The sequence below is a fragment of the Gadus chalcogrammus genome, chromosome 2, assembly GCF_026213295.1.
Source record: "Gadus chalcogrammus isolate NIFS_2021 chromosome 2, NIFS_Gcha_1.0, whole genome shotgun sequence".
Classification (NCBI taxonomy): Eukaryota; Metazoa; Chordata; class Actinopteri; order Gadiformes; family Gadidae; genus Gadus; species Gadus chalcogrammus.
In genome coordinates this window covers 4,607,771-4,623,015 of record NC_079413.1, presented here as the reverse complement: position 1 = coordinate 4,623,015, position 15,245 = coordinate 4,607,771, and the positions used below count along the sequence as shown (strand labels likewise).

The following is a 15,245-nucleotide window of genomic DNA, read 5'->3' as shown; positions in this document are numbered from 1 at the left end:
GGTCACGTTGGACGGCTTCCAGTTGACAAGCAGCGGTAAACATCATACAAAACTCTTCGGGGCTGCATGCAATGCCGCTTCAAGCTACCGTATGTAAAACGCTTGGATTGCTTTGAAGAGTTGCGTCAGCTTATGCTAAACAGGTGTTGGGTTAGCCTACTTACTGAGGACAGTGACCTGGCACTGCTAATGCTGTACTCCTATGTAGATCAACGAAGGCAGCACGAACAAACACACAAAGGACAAGTACAGTGTCGAAAGTATGAGGTGTCAGCAAGGCTGCCGGTCAGAAGAGCCTTTAAATAGGATGTTTAACAGGAGGGCTATCCGGTGGTGGAGTGTTGTAGGTGAGATTTAAGAGCTATCATTTGAGTTATTTGTGGGAAATGGCACAGGCATCCGTCAGCTGTAGAAGTGTGAAACGAGCTGTGAGGATATCTGCTTGGAGTCAACCGCACCTTCCTCTGTAACAGCCGACTTAAGATTTAACAGCACCCCAGGCTCATTCATCAGCATCACTTTGAGGGACAGGATGAATCAATCTTGAACGTCAATCACAGGTGTGTGAAATGAAACACCCGTCAATGGCACAGAAACGGGGCGCGGGGAGGGCATGTTTTTTTGGGGTTATTTATTCATACTCTCTTCTGCTCTCCCTCTTTCCAACACTCAGGTCTTATCTACAGACCCTTTAACCAATAAGGTTGGTGTTTTGACTCGTACAATCAGGGACAGAAGGGGTAACCCATCAACATTCATATCTTTCCAACCCAAAACATCCTAGCCTAGGTAAATATACCTCCCTAGCACGGTCACCAGCACTAGTTAGTAGTCGTGTAGTAAATAGTGCTCCTTCTCATACCGACTAACAAGCACACGCCCGCTTGCTGGCCACAAGATCTTTTAATACATCCATGAGTAATGAGCATGCTGTTGTTCGTTTTCCTACTATTGTGCAGGCACTAATGGGTCACCCCAGCACTGGTAACCATGGATATAGAAAAGCAACAAAAAAACGTCACTTCCGCTGCCGTCTGCCCTGGTGAGCTGCGTGGCCGAAAAAAACAGATGTCATGATACACCCATGGCGTCAGCCCCACCCAGCCGGGTGGTTCCAACTTTGTTTTTACTCAACGGTTAAGCTCTCCGTCTGTGGTCGTGGCTCTGTCTCGCCGCCTCTTGCTCAACCCATCTCCCAGCGACAGCGTGAGCGTCTATAAGGATCTGGGGAGCTTTAACTGCGGCCGCGAGACCGCCGGCCCCGTGTTGACATCGCCGCACGCTCGGCTTAAACTGTCCGTCGTTGTCGCTTCAGCGTTGCCACGGTAACCAAGGTCGGTATCGTGGTGGACGGAGGCGGGGATGCGTGCATGGTCACGTCACGTGTACGCGAGTCCGTGCATGGTTACGTTTACGACCGAAAGGGAATAAACTAAAATAACTCTCCAAAACAATACACTGTAGAACGGCCTTATTTAAGTTTGTTTATTCTTAATTTTTGTTTGTACGTGTACGTTTTGTTCTTTTTTTCCCGTGCAATGAATATGTTAAAGCATTTATTTAGTTACAGACATTGCTTATAAAACACAAGTCACTTTTTTTTGTTTAGGAATGTGTATTTTTTGTCAAGTCCAGCTCCCTTCCGGAGGGAAAGTATGATTCAGTTAGGACCAACTTCTTCATTCCTGGTGAGTCACTGGGAGACGCCCATATCCGACACAAACAAAGAAAATACGTTGGAATAGAAAATACGTTAAATACACAAATAAAGTGTGACATCGTCACATGACTTGGGCTTGGTCAGTCTCACCGAGTCTTCTTGTACGCCTTCCCGCCTGAATGATCCAGGTCATGTGACCCGGCTGACATTCTCTGGTGACTAAACCCTGGCATGAAGCATGGCTTTACCTCATAATAGTATTCTGACCTTAACCCCAGCAGATCCTTATCTTAATGTAACCCGTAATACATATGAATATCTTACAACCTCTAACCTATTCGTTAATCTTAACTATCTCTAACCTAAAACCAACAAACTGGGGCATCATGGGATACGAGTTTGAGCAGATGTGTGCAAGAAATCTTCATCCCGGCAGCTGCCCAGTGGCATGTCTCAGTGTTTACATCCAATCAAAAATGATTCCTCTTTTCTGTTGCCAAGTGTTACCATGGTTACGGGTGAGTCAGTTCACACCGTGTCCCCGAGGCTTTTTTTTTTCTAACCCTTTCTTTCACGCATGCTCTCATTTTGTCGTCCCTGCGGTTGCTACATTAAACCAACATGTGATCTCTCTCTCTCTCTCTCTCTCTCTCTCTCTCTCTCTCTCTCTCTCTCTCTCTCTCTCTCTCTCTCTCTCTCTCTCTCTCTCTCTCTCTCTCTCTCTCTCCCAGTCTCTCAGTTACGGCCTCTCTCTCTTTTTTACAAACGCTCTCTCTCGCTCCGTCTCCCTCTCCCCATTCCCTCTCTATATCTCTAACTTCATAATTAAATCGGTATGAAAACATCGCCAGACGGTTGCTAGGCAGCACCTAACATGAGTCACGCCTCTGCAGTGCCATCAACTGACCCCCCCACCCCCCCCCCCCCCCCACACACACACTATCCGTTTGGACAGTCAAATCTACAAGTGAAAATCAACTAGACTAATGCTATTGTGTGACAATACTGCCCTCTCGTGGATCGGATATGAATGATTGTATTGGTTATAATCGAGAAACCTCCAAGCATAGATCGTTTGGAAAAATCTTCCATAGCCAATACGGAGCGGTTGACATAATGATTAGAGCAATCTGTATTGCACCACTGATCATGATTAGTGCAATACAGAACCGTATCTGAATCATCTTCTCCGCTATTCCGCGTCACCTTCGACTTGGGTTTTCCAATTAAGACCAATTAATTTTGCACGTGCCCAGGTGTGGCACCCGGAAGTGTTTTAATGTCCGAGCTTCGTCGTGTAGTCCCCCTGTGTTTGCTACGCAGACATACTCGTATTGACAATGCAAATAATCACAAGCGGACACCAAGGCAGTGTCCTCCTTTTGTTCACTATTGCAACCATAATGTATCACTCAGTAGATTGTTGGCCTGCGGTGTCTTCCTCACAACCACGGACACTACTTGAGCCTCGTAATGGGTTCAAAAACGACTGGCCCGTTTTATTATCGTCGCCATCATCAACCACCTCACCTTCGAACCGAACATACCAGAGCCAGAAGAAGGGTCCCGGGGGAAGCCGTTTCCCCCGCGACCTACCAGTTGCCTCTGGGATGTTTAGACGAAGAACCGTGTCGAACTTCGCACCTCTCCACCACAGTTCCCCGGCCAACCGTGTGAGTCTGGGACCGAATCCGCAGACCTCTGAACAAACAAGTGTGTACTCCGCAGAAAAACGCGGCGATCTCTCTGACGAACGATGCACTCCACTCAAGCTCCACCGATCTCCAACGGATCAGACGGAGACCAACGGACGTAATGGGGGATATCAATCCCTTTCCAACGTTTCAAGTAGGCTTACGTCTTGTTTGCTAAACGTTGAGTCGGCTGCTTTGCTTCTGATACCCCCAGAAAGTCGGGTCTATAACGAAGGCCTCCTGGAGGCCTTTTAAGTTAGGAGTGTTTGGTGAAAGTTGAGAAAAGGCATGGGGACAGGACCAGAGTGTCTGTGTATGTTCATCCATGGTGTGTATTGGCAGGTCCGCCGGGGTCCTTTCTGCTGAAGGAACAGGGTCTGGCAGCGGGGTCCGACCAGGAGCAGAGCTGGCTGAGACAGGACCCCCTGGTGGAGTGCGGGCCGGAAGCCATGAGACTCCGCATCAGACGTAGGCGAGCGGGCCAGCTCCTCTTGGACCGCGGTAAGGGATCACATCTGAACCATTGTGGTGTTTGGGTGTGAGACGGGTAAACATTTGCATGAATATGTCTTTATTGTTGACTGTCCGACATGGACAAAATCTTTTTATCAAGATGTGGATACATTTCTTATCTCGATAAGGATATAACACGATATAGTATTTTCTGTCTATTCTTTCATTTTTATCAACTAAATCCAAATTCAAGGCACTTTCTATTACTTTCTATACTGTGTGTGTTTGATTTCTTTATCATTGTAATGAAATAGTTCAATATTTTCTGTCAGTAAGGCTGGGCGATATTGCGAAAATTATTATTACCAGGATTAGCTATATTATCGATATTAATCATGATATATAATTTGATACTGCTGAAGCCTGAAGAAACCAGTATGAGTGTTCATACACTACACAGGGAACATTTAATCACATTTAAATATAAACGTTTAACTTCACAAACATGCTTTATCTGGCACTAAAATGACTTCTTTCACATTAAACTCCTTTGGCAGGGCTTCAGAAAACCTCTTAAATCTTGTAGAGGCACCAACAACAACTATAAAAAGTAAAAAAGTGGATGAACAAAGGCCCTGGCACATGAACTGAACCTTAATAGATAAAATATGAACTACGTAAGTGCAAAATGTAAACATTGTAAAACCAGCTATTATGCTCCATAAAAATAATGTGATTAATTCTAAAAGATTTGTGAGTGACTATCACATCAAACTCCTTTGGCAGGGTCAGGAAGGCAACAATCACAATTGTTTGAGGTTTATTTCTGCTGTGTGATTGGCTGTTCACAATTCAGATATATATATATTTTTTTATATCAAGCATTTATGTCTAATGCTTATCGCCGTCATCAACGTGAGTTTTATCGTGATTTAATATTCGTAATCAAATTATTGCCCAGCCCTATCTGTCGGACACAATGAAACCTTTGTAGGTAGAGTAAAGTGTTTGCGGGAGGGTCAGCGTCTTGTGACCTGTGATCTCCTGTTCCTTCAGGTAACGGTTCAGGGCTGGCTCTGTCTCAGCTGACGGCCGAGTGCGGCTTCTCTCTCCAGACCACTGGAAGAGACCTAGCCCTCACTGCCCGCTACCACGGCTGCCATGTGGCTCTGGAGGTACCCTCCCCCACTCATTCTTTGAACATTGCTGTTGGGAAGCAGCAATTCATCTGCGACAAGTGCAGATGAATGAATAAGATTCAAGATAATTTATTGTAATTTCAGCCATATACAGTGAAATGAAATAGCGTTTTCCAAGAGCATAAGGTGCAACATAGAGCGACAATAATAACAACATGCTACATATAACTGCAAACCAGTAAAGTGACTGCGTGGAATTTGTAGCGCGGGAATATGAATATAATGCATATGAATATTAAACAATAACAACAAGTGCAATAGTGCATAAACCAAGGGCAACAGTGATGATCATATCAGTCCCCTTACCCTGCGTTCACACCAAAAGATGCATTTGCTGCCTGAACGCGTTGCCGCCGAAGTTTTGACGCGCCGCAAATCAAGTTTTGCGGCGCGTCAAAAGTTTTGCAGCGCGTCAAAGGTTTTGCGGCGCGTCAAAAGTTGAAATATTTCAACTCGAGCAGTATTTGACGCGCCGCAAAATACGTGAACGCGCCCTCCGCCCGTGCCCGGCAGCGGGCACGGGCATGCCGCGCCGCAAATCAGATTTTGGCGCGCCGCAAATCAAGTTTTGCTGCCCGTTTTCTCGGCAGCAAATGCTGCGGCAGCAAAGCAGCAACGCGTTTCTACATTCACTTTGAATGGGATCACGACGCGCGTCAACTTTTTGCATCTTTTGGTGTGAACGCAGGGTTAGAGTTGAGGAGTCGGATGGCCTGGGGGAATAAGGGCTTGTGCTTCAGTGGATGGGGTGCGGACTGTATTTTTTTTTCCCTGAAACTGTTCCGCTTGTTGCCAGGGCCACAGCTATGTGCTGAGGCTGCTGTGGAGGGGGGTCCCGGTCAAGATGTCCTGCCCAGCGCCCCGCTCCTCTCACTGTTGCTCCGCCCACGGTGTGACAGTCATCCTACACGGTCTGCTGGCCAGTGCCAAGCTCCATGTGAAAGGTACGCACGCCTTTGTTCTACTGCCATACACTGGCGGAGTTGGAAAGAAGGACCATTTTGTTAGTTTTAGTCCTTAGTCATGTGTTTAAAAGTTTGTCATTTATCAATTACGTATTCTGTTATAAACTGAGTTGGTTGCTAAGGTGTTGCACTCTGCACCAACAAACACCAACATCGGGCCAATCAGCCGGATATTAATTTAGTGATGGGTAATTAAAATGGGAATATTCATTTTCCACAAATTTTCGTTGTGTGGTAGAAGGTGTCGCTTTTTGCTCCATTATAGTCTGTTGACAACACCCATAGCTGGGATGAGGAGTTTGCCATTGGGCCCTGCTAGCGAGCAGGACCAGAGTACACGTCGATACTGATGTTCTGATTCTCGTTCTGATCCCCTGTAGTGAGGGAGGTGTGGACCCCTGTTACGGAGCTGGCTCTGAAGTGCGGCTACACCCTCCACCTTCAGGCCCAAGCCCTCCTGGTGAAGGTCCCTTTCGTCGCCTGTGGTGTCCGGAAAGAGGTACACGTACAGTACTACACACTAGAAGATGTACACACATAGTACTCGCAGTATTACAATCTAGTAGAGGTACACGTGAAGTACTAGGTGCTGGGCTAGGCTCTCAGAGGATGACCTGAGGTTCCATCACGGTAATAGAGAGAAGAATCTAGGGAAAATTAAACCCCCTTTATGAAGTCATCTTGTGTAATAATATTAATTGTGATAATTCTATTCATAAATATGAACTGTGCTTAATGTATAATTTAATTGTAAATGGTCTAAACCAGTCTAGTAATGTTTTCTCTAAGAAAAGGTGTAATCACAAACTCCGGCCAGGCTGGAATGAGCATATTGATGTAATCCACCAACAGGCCAGGGAAACCTTTAAAGTATGGGTCAATGCTGACAAACCAAGGAGTAGTCCTGAATGTGATGCAAAAAAGCATGCTGTAGCTCACTTTAAAAGGGCAGTGCGTTTCATTAAAAGGAACGAGCAGACTTTGAGAGCAAACTCAATGGCTAGAAAGTTGCAGCAAAAAGATGTTTTAGATTTCTGGAAAGAAGTAAAGATTATAAATAATAGTACGGTACTGTTGCCCTCTAATATAGATGGGGTCACAGGGAGTCCAAATATTGCTGAACTATGGAAGAGACATTATGAAGACCTTTTTAACTGTGTTAAAAGGGATGTTTTCACATGATAATGTTGTCATTAGGCCTGATGAAATTAGAAATGCTATTGAGAAATTGTCTCTAAATAAGTCAACTGGCCTTGATCAGATAACGGCTGAACACTTGAGGTACTCAAGGTAGTTATAGAGCATCAGTATTACTTGCCTTGTGCCTGTCAGGAATGCTAATGCATGGAATTCTGCCTGACCATATGCTGTCAGTACTGCTAGTACCTGTAGTCAAAGAAAAAAACAGGGAATGTCTCCAGTATTGACAACTAGCCTTGGCTAGTGTGCTGTCAAAGGTGTTGGAGAGAATAATACTTGATAGATTACAAGAGTATATTGTCACAGCTGATGAACCATTTGGTTTTAAAAGCAAACATGGTAAGGACAATGTGTCTATTAGGCCTGGGTAAAAAAATCGATTTAATCGATTTTGGATCGATTTTGTTTAAATTTCACGCTATCGATTCACAGGGCATGAGATCGATTATTTTTTATTTATTTTTTATTTTATTTTAGTAAATATGTTGAAAAAATATGAATTTAAGGAGTTTTATAATACTTGAATATTTTATCTTAAATGGTATAATCTTTACAATGGTTATATTTATATCTTTTAGGAAGATGGAGGGAGTTTTGTTTATAGTTGCCTGGATTGTCATTAATGTAGCCTACAAAATAAAAACGTGTCTTTTGCAGAGTGTTACATGGAGATAATTTCATTAATATATTGAATTAGGCAGGCCATCACGTTGAACAGAATGGAAAATCTTGCTAAGGATGTTAATTAACAGTCACAACTACAAGATTTTAGTCACAATTAATGATTTTAGTGATGAATTAATGATGATGCCTATAAAGAATATTTCCTTACAATTTAAGAAAATGATCATTCAATCTAGCTCTTTGATATTAAATTTAATCCCAAAAAGAGTGTAGTCATGATTATGAAAACTAAGGAAGATAGGGATGCAACATTCCCTTCTTTTCTTTTGGCTGACAAGCTGCTCAATGTTGTAGATAAGGTCAGATAACTGGGTCACATCATAAGGGACGACCTCAGTGATTATGATGTTCAGAGACAATACTGTAAATTATATGCACAAGCTAACATGTTGTCACGAAAATTTCATATGTGTACTGATGTTAAGATTGCCCTTTTTAAAGCTTATTGTACTCCACTGTATACTGCCCACTTGTGGTGCAGATACAATAAAAGTAAATATAACAAATTGAGAGTGGCGTATAATGTGCTCTTAAAATTCTGCTGAGGCTACCAAGGTGCACAAGTGCCAGTCAACTGTTTGTAAACAGTGGTGTTCCCACTTTAAATGCATTACTCAGGAATCTGATGTACAGTTTTATGATGAGATTGATGGACTCAAAAAATTAAATCATAATGACTTTAACCACGCCTAAGATAAGCAGCATCAGATACACTTCCAGTCTGTGGAAGCATTGGAGAGAGTGTCTATGTTTTTTTAGTTGTGTTTCTTATTTGTTTGTTGTTGTTTTGTCTTTTGTATTGTCTTGTATGTGGACCTATATGAGTCTGAAATAAAGATAAATAATAATACTCAGTAGGATTACACACTAGTCGGTTTTTTATTCAGACTCTTCCATTTCCCGTTTAACAAATTAGACTAAATAAAGACCAATGACTTTTTATGCCAAGATATAAAACCCCTTCCTGTTTTACTGTGCAACACAGTGGCTGATGCTAACCTCTAGAGGGCAGCAAAGTCACTCAAGTAGTCCAGTCTGACGATATTCCTTAAAATCTGTAGCACAGATTAGTACAGTAAGCCTCACCCAGTCTATATTTTCTCTCCCAGGATGGAATGTACAGCCTTTCACTTCTGGTAGGAGATCAGGATGTGACGCTGACCTGTCCAGACTCGCAGGAGGAATCCCCTCGGCCTCCTCCATGGGCGCCGCCGTTCTACCTAGCCCCTCCGTACTACCCCCTCCCTGCCTACTCCTCCAGCCCTCCTGTATTCCGGTCCTACGACATCTTTCAGCCCACTCCTCAGCCTTCTGTGACCATCAGACCTCCGGCCTGGATCGGGCGCTCAGCTAGTTCTGAGCCCCAGCCAGTGGACCGGAACCCCACCTCCGTCCAGAGGTTCCCAAGCACCATCGGCTACACAGGCACCCATGACCCCACCCCCCCTCTGTTCACGCAGGAAGGACCGGGAGAGTGGGCAGACCATAACCAGAGACCAGATCCTCTAACCTACAGACCCACTGAAGATCCCCCACCGCCCTCTCTCCCTGCCGGAGAAGCCGGTCTTCAGCCTACGAGCTCATCTGACCAGTTCTACCACTTTTATCACCTCCCCAAAATCCCTTCCCCATCTCCACGCCACAATTCCGGTACCAAGACTGTCACTGAACGAAGACGGCCAGACACTGCTGGTGGACGTGAAGATGATGATGGTGGTGGTGTTGAAGGATCTGACGCTGGTGCAGATCATCCACCTCCACCCCACTTGTTTCCAGGCCCCATTGCACCTATTGGTTATTTTGAGTTTCTTCAGAAAATGTTTGAACTTGCTGCTTCCAAGCTTGGTTACATCGATCAAGACTCCAGTCGCAGAGAAGCCAGAAACGACTCTAACCCGGCTTACCCTATCCCAGAGCCCCCGTCACACCGGTACCCATACCAGCAACAGCCTGACCAGGCCCCTGTTGCAACAACGAGTTCCCAAGCCCTTTCTCTGACTCGCGGGACGGGAACCACCATGGGCCCACCTCCTTCCATACCCCATTATCCGTTACAACATACAAACGTTTATAACGATTTGTTTCTACGACGGGAGGTTCCTCACAATCCGAGTCGGAATGAGGAGGTCGGGTCTCTAAAGGAAGACCAAGACGGAGCAGCAACAGTATCTACAGCTTGTCAGCAATGTGTCAAGTCTGAAAACTCTGAACAACGGAAAGAAGATGTAAACCAAGAACATGCATCTGTGACTCCAGTCTACCCCTACTTTCCCTATCCACCCCATCAACCCATGTACCCCTTTTTTGGCCATCTACCCTTTCAACCAACCTGGAGAACCAAGCAGCACGTACCCAGCTCCACATCAACACCACCACCACCACGGACCTCCACCATGACGACAACACCAGCCACATCCCCCAACCCAACAGCAACTCCCTCCCCAGACTTTCTCGGGTATCCCCTCCAGAACGTCTACTACCACCCTTACTATTTCTACCACCACCTCTACGGTGGACAGCAGCCCTCGGACCCTTCGGCTCCGAATGGAGATCATCAAGGTTCACCTGAGGTGTCCCCTGAACAACCGTTCCAAACATCTGCTTCGCCGACCGAGCTGGATCAGCCCGGTGACCCAGACCCGGACCGCCACCGGTACTCTGATGCAGATGATCCCTCCTTTGAGGACATGCAACTTATTCCCCACGCTGAGGACCAACAAGCCTCTTCCACCATCCTAGAATCGACTTCAGATGCAGACGACTTCCCTCCTTACCATTACCACCGGTATTACCAGCCCACTGAGCCTCTAGGTGGGGGTTCTTCTGGAAGGGAGACCTCTGTACCAGATGGCCAGGTTGACCTGGACTCGGACGCCGAGGACGGCACTGTGGGAATGGACCAGTACCAATCCATGTCTAACCGTGGCGCCTTAAGCCCAGATAACGCTGCACAGCAAGACTGGTTTAGTCCCTTCCAGCCTCTGGACATGAAGCCACAAGGGTGGCAAGGTAAGGGAACCCAGTGGTGATGATGGAGGGGGAGGGGGAGGCGAGACACGGCACGGTAACTTTAGGTGTATTATCTAAACAAAGAGTTATAAAAAAGATTTCCATTATTAACGCCGAACCGTTTAGGTATTGTATAGAGGCCGGGAACGGATCAGTTGGAGAGGACTTAAGACTGAGCATGTGCTAGCCTGGTATCGGCAGACACATTGCAAAGTCCCATTAGTCTGGAGCCTTTCATTTCATTTTCGTTTTACAAGGGGCCTCGCCAACGGGAGCCGCCAAAAGGCCTCTGGATGCGTTTGGATAGTTCTACAACCAATTATGGCAACCAATATGTTGAAGCAACATTACGAGGTGCCGTCTTCTCAACAAAAGCTTCAAGTGCATTAGTTGGTTATTTTATTGATAATATACTTCATAATGTCTTATAGCAGAATCAAAAGACCGTTCTTCATCAGCGGCAGCCATCTTTGTTAAATGCCACTCTCATTGCACCGTCATTGTATTTTCTTTTTCTTTTTTTTATACCGTGCAGAAATCTTTTTGGGAGCCAGACCATTACCACCAGGGGGCAGAATCATTATTTTGTGTTCACCCGCTGAGGCTAGTACTTTTATCAGACATCAATCTATTCAAATAATACGCCCCCATAAGCCGTTCACATGGCAACGCAATGGATTGGTGCGTGTGTGTGTCTGTGTGTGTCTCCTGAAGTTCTCCAGGGAGAGCGCTTAAGTTGACCCTTATCTGTTCCGTGTGTCTGTCAGATTGTGCTGTAGGGCAGCACCTCGTCTTCAGAGTCCCGCACTGTGTGAAGGGACCCGAGGTGTTCTCCGACGGTGAGTCCTCGGACAGCGGCAAGGCATCATGCACTCCCCAGAGGCTGCCGTGGAACCCCCAACTCTACGCTGTGCCACTGCAGGGCTGTGGGGTGCGCACACAGGCAAGTGGTCTCCCCTACCCCATCTCCCTCTCCACCGCATCTCCATCTACCTCTCCCTCCCTACCGTATCTCCCCCTCCACCCATACCGTATCTCCCTCTGTACCCCTACCGTATCGCCCCCTCCACCCATACCGTATCTCCCTCTGTACCCCTACCGTATCTCCCCCTCCACCCCTACCGTATCTCCCTCTGTACCCCTACCGTATCTCCCCCTCCACCCCTACCGTATCTCCATCTCCATCTCCCTCTCCCTCCCTACCGTATCTCCCCCTCCACCCATACCGTATCTCCCTCTGTACCCCTACCGTATCTCCCCCTCCACCCCTACCGTATCTCCCCCTCCACCCCTACCGCATCTCCCCCTCCCTCTCCCGCCCTACCGTATCTCCCCCTCCACCCCTACCGCATCTCCATCTACCTCTCCCTCCCTACCGTATCTCCCTCTGTGCCCCTACCGTATCTCCCTCTGTGCCCCTACCGTATCTCCCTCTGTACCCCTACCGTATCTCCCTCTGTGCCCCTACCGTATCTCCCTCTGTACCCCTACCGTATCTCCCTCTGTACCCCTACCGTATCTCCCTCTGTGCCCCTACCGTATCTCCCTCTGTGCCCCTACCGTATCTCCCTCTGTACCCCTACCGTATCTCCCTCTGTGCCCCTACCGTATCTCCCTCTGTGCCCCTACCGTATCTCCCTCTGTGGCCCTACCGTATCTCCCTCTGTGCCCCTACCGTATCTCCCTCTGTGCCCCTACCGTATCTCCCTCTGTACCCCTACCGTATCTCCCTCTGTGCCCCTACCGTATCTCCCTCTGTGCCCCTACCGTATCTCCCGCTGTGCCCCTACCGTATCTCCCTCTGTACGCCTACCGTATCTCCCTCTGTACCCCTACCGTATCTCCCTCTGTGCCCCTACCGTATCTCCCTCTGTGCCCCTACCGTATCTCCCTCTGTGCCCCTACCGTATCTCCCTCTGTGGCCCTACCGTCATGTGAATGGAGCAGATCATTCAGAGTAGTTGGTGAACCTGCATCCCCCCCTCCCTTACTGTCCTGCTAGATTGAAGGTGAGGACACGGTCTACCAGCTGGAGCTCCAGGCCATCATCTCTCTTCCGGGAGACCAAGCCCCTCTGCAGGGCATCCCTGTGAGGTAACACCGCAAGGTCCAGACTCCGAAGTGACCCCCGAACCCAAATGGCTAACCTGTGCCGCGATATGGCCTGGATCGGTTGTCCGTAATGACTGTGTGTTTTTACATGTCGCCCCTTAGGTTTACGGTGGAATGTCGGTCCTCACCCGACGGGTCAGATTCAGTGACTCTGGAGGTCGTGAATCCGACCCTGGTCAGGCCTGTCCAGACCACAGAGCCCCCTCTGGTCATCCAAACAAAAATCGCCACAGGTTGTACCTTTAAAAAATAACTACTAATAGAATGATGAATTTTTATTAAACATATTTAAAAATGGACATTGTGAAGCATTAATACCAGGTGAATCATTATTTTTTTTAATTTAGATGAGTTATGATGTTCTTCACTAAACCAAGATGAAATGTGGGAGTAGAAAAGCATAGTTGTAGTATGTAGTATCGCAATAGTATCAAAAAAGCTTCACGTTAAATGACACACTCTACTCCATCTGTCGAGAACAGAATGAGCTATATGATGCACAGAACTAGCCTTTGCGTTCTAGTTCTGTGTTAGTATCTCTGTTATCGTCTCACTGGAATGCTAATTCTTTCCAGTGCTAGTCCTGGTTGCTAGGTTTAGGTGGCTGGGGTTTGGTTTTTTAGAGCTGTCTCCCTAGCTAGTGGCTGCTGTTGGTTTAATAGTTTGGGGTCCAAGGTTTGCAGTCCAAGCCTGAGGTTTTAGGGATGTATTCCTAGGGTTTTTCAAAGGTGAAACGTATCAATATCCCACCTCCTGGTTCCAGATGCCTCGTTCACGGAGTTCCTCCCGGAGCTCCACCGGCCCCTGAGCTCGCTCCAGGGCCGGCCCCTGCACCTGGAGGTCAGCGCCCTGGGAACGGGCTACAGGCTGCTGGTCCACTACTGCCTGGCCTACATCCAGACCCCCCACCCTGCCTGGATGCTCCTGTACCATGGGTGAGAAGGGGTCTCCAGTGGCCCTGAGCCTGACCAGTCCTCAGACCTTAACCCTCCATCTGACCGTTTCCTACATTTACAAATCAGACGCTTTTATCTAAAGAGACTAGAGTGATCTCAAACAGGGAGTCGCCTTGCTCTAGGATGCCTGCAGGTAGACGGTGGACATTAAGAATCGTTCAGCTGGGGGTCTAGCCCTCACCATTCTTGTTGGGTTCTAGGTGTTGGAGCCAGACCCCTCTAGGCCTGAGCCAGCCGACCCCCTCCGCCCTGAGAATCACCGTCCCCCACTTCCTGGCCTCGCACCCCTCCTCCCAGCCACCCAGCCATGGACCTTCTGATACCAAGGACACTGAGGTCTCTCTCACTTTCCATAACACAGTACAGTATATTGTCTGTCTGTGTGTCTCTCTCTCGCTCTCGCTCTCGCTCTCGCTCTCTCTCTCACAGGAGGAGAAATTTTGGCACGGGAAATAAACGCATTTACACTGTCAAATATATACATTTAAAGTAAACAAATGTAATAGTTTTATGTTTTTAGTTTATTTCTGGTTTGAGATCGCAGAATGCCACTTCTGACCTGAAATGTGTTGGTCCTGCAGGTGTTCTTCCTCTGCTACAGCCAGGTGTGTTCTGATGCTGCCAGCTGCTCACTTCACTGTCGTGAGTTACGCATACACGAATCAGCTGGATATTTACATGTTGTCCTGACAGTATTTAGTGTCGTTCAATTTTTTAACACGTCCCGTTGCCTTTATCTGGAACGGTACATTTCAAACAAAATGGTGTTTTTTAAAGTCTCACTAATTCCATATTATCAAACGACAACAAATGAATATGTCGTCTTTGTAATTTAATCAGTTCTGTACTTTTCTTTAAAAGTATAGTCATGTTTCAATGTCAACTTTATTCGAAGGAAACTGCGATATGTTGGCTTGGGAATAAGACAATGAACGCCGTTGACCCCAGACTAGGGAGGTCCGGTCACTGCCCCACACACACTCACCACTGACCCCAGACTAGGGAGGTCCGGTCACTGCCCCACACACACTGACCACTGACCCCAGACTAGGGAGGTCCGGTCCCTGCACCACACACACTGAACACTGACCCCAGACTAGGGAGGTCCGGTCACTGCCCCACACACACTGACCACTGCCCTCCTCTCTCCCCAGGACCAGCTCTACCGCAATAAGACACTTTCCAGTGTAATAACACCATGTAAAGATATGAAAGTAAATGATGGAAATAAAGACGGGACACTAGAGTATTGCGTGATGGCATTTTTTTTTTTTTTTTGTAAAATATTGAACCATTCCAATTTTTTCTGTGAG

The 15,245-nt window shown here is 47.0% G+C and overlaps 1 protein-coding gene across 1 annotated transcript; it reads left to right on the top strand.

Moving 5' to 3' along the window:
* Nucleotides 1-2,932: 2,932 nt before the first annotated feature.
* On the top strand, nt 2,933-15,222 carry LOC130369796 (uncharacterized). Its single transcript, XM_056575356.1, has 13 exons — nt 2,933-3,508; nt 3,697-3,855; nt 4,864-4,982; nt 5,803-5,950; nt 6,352-6,470; nt 8,965-10,864; nt 11,632-11,807; nt 12,867-12,958; nt 13,079-13,209; nt 13,740-13,911; nt 14,133-14,268; nt 14,514-14,574; nt 15,087-15,222. Exons 1-13 carry the CDS (start codon nt 3,001-3,003, stop codon nt 15,104-15,106), a joined length of 3,741 nt encoding a protein of 1,246 aa, XP_056431331.1. The 5' UTR covers nt 2,933-3,000; the 3' UTR covers nt 15,107-15,222.
* Nucleotides 15,223-15,245: the final 23 nt, after the last annotated feature.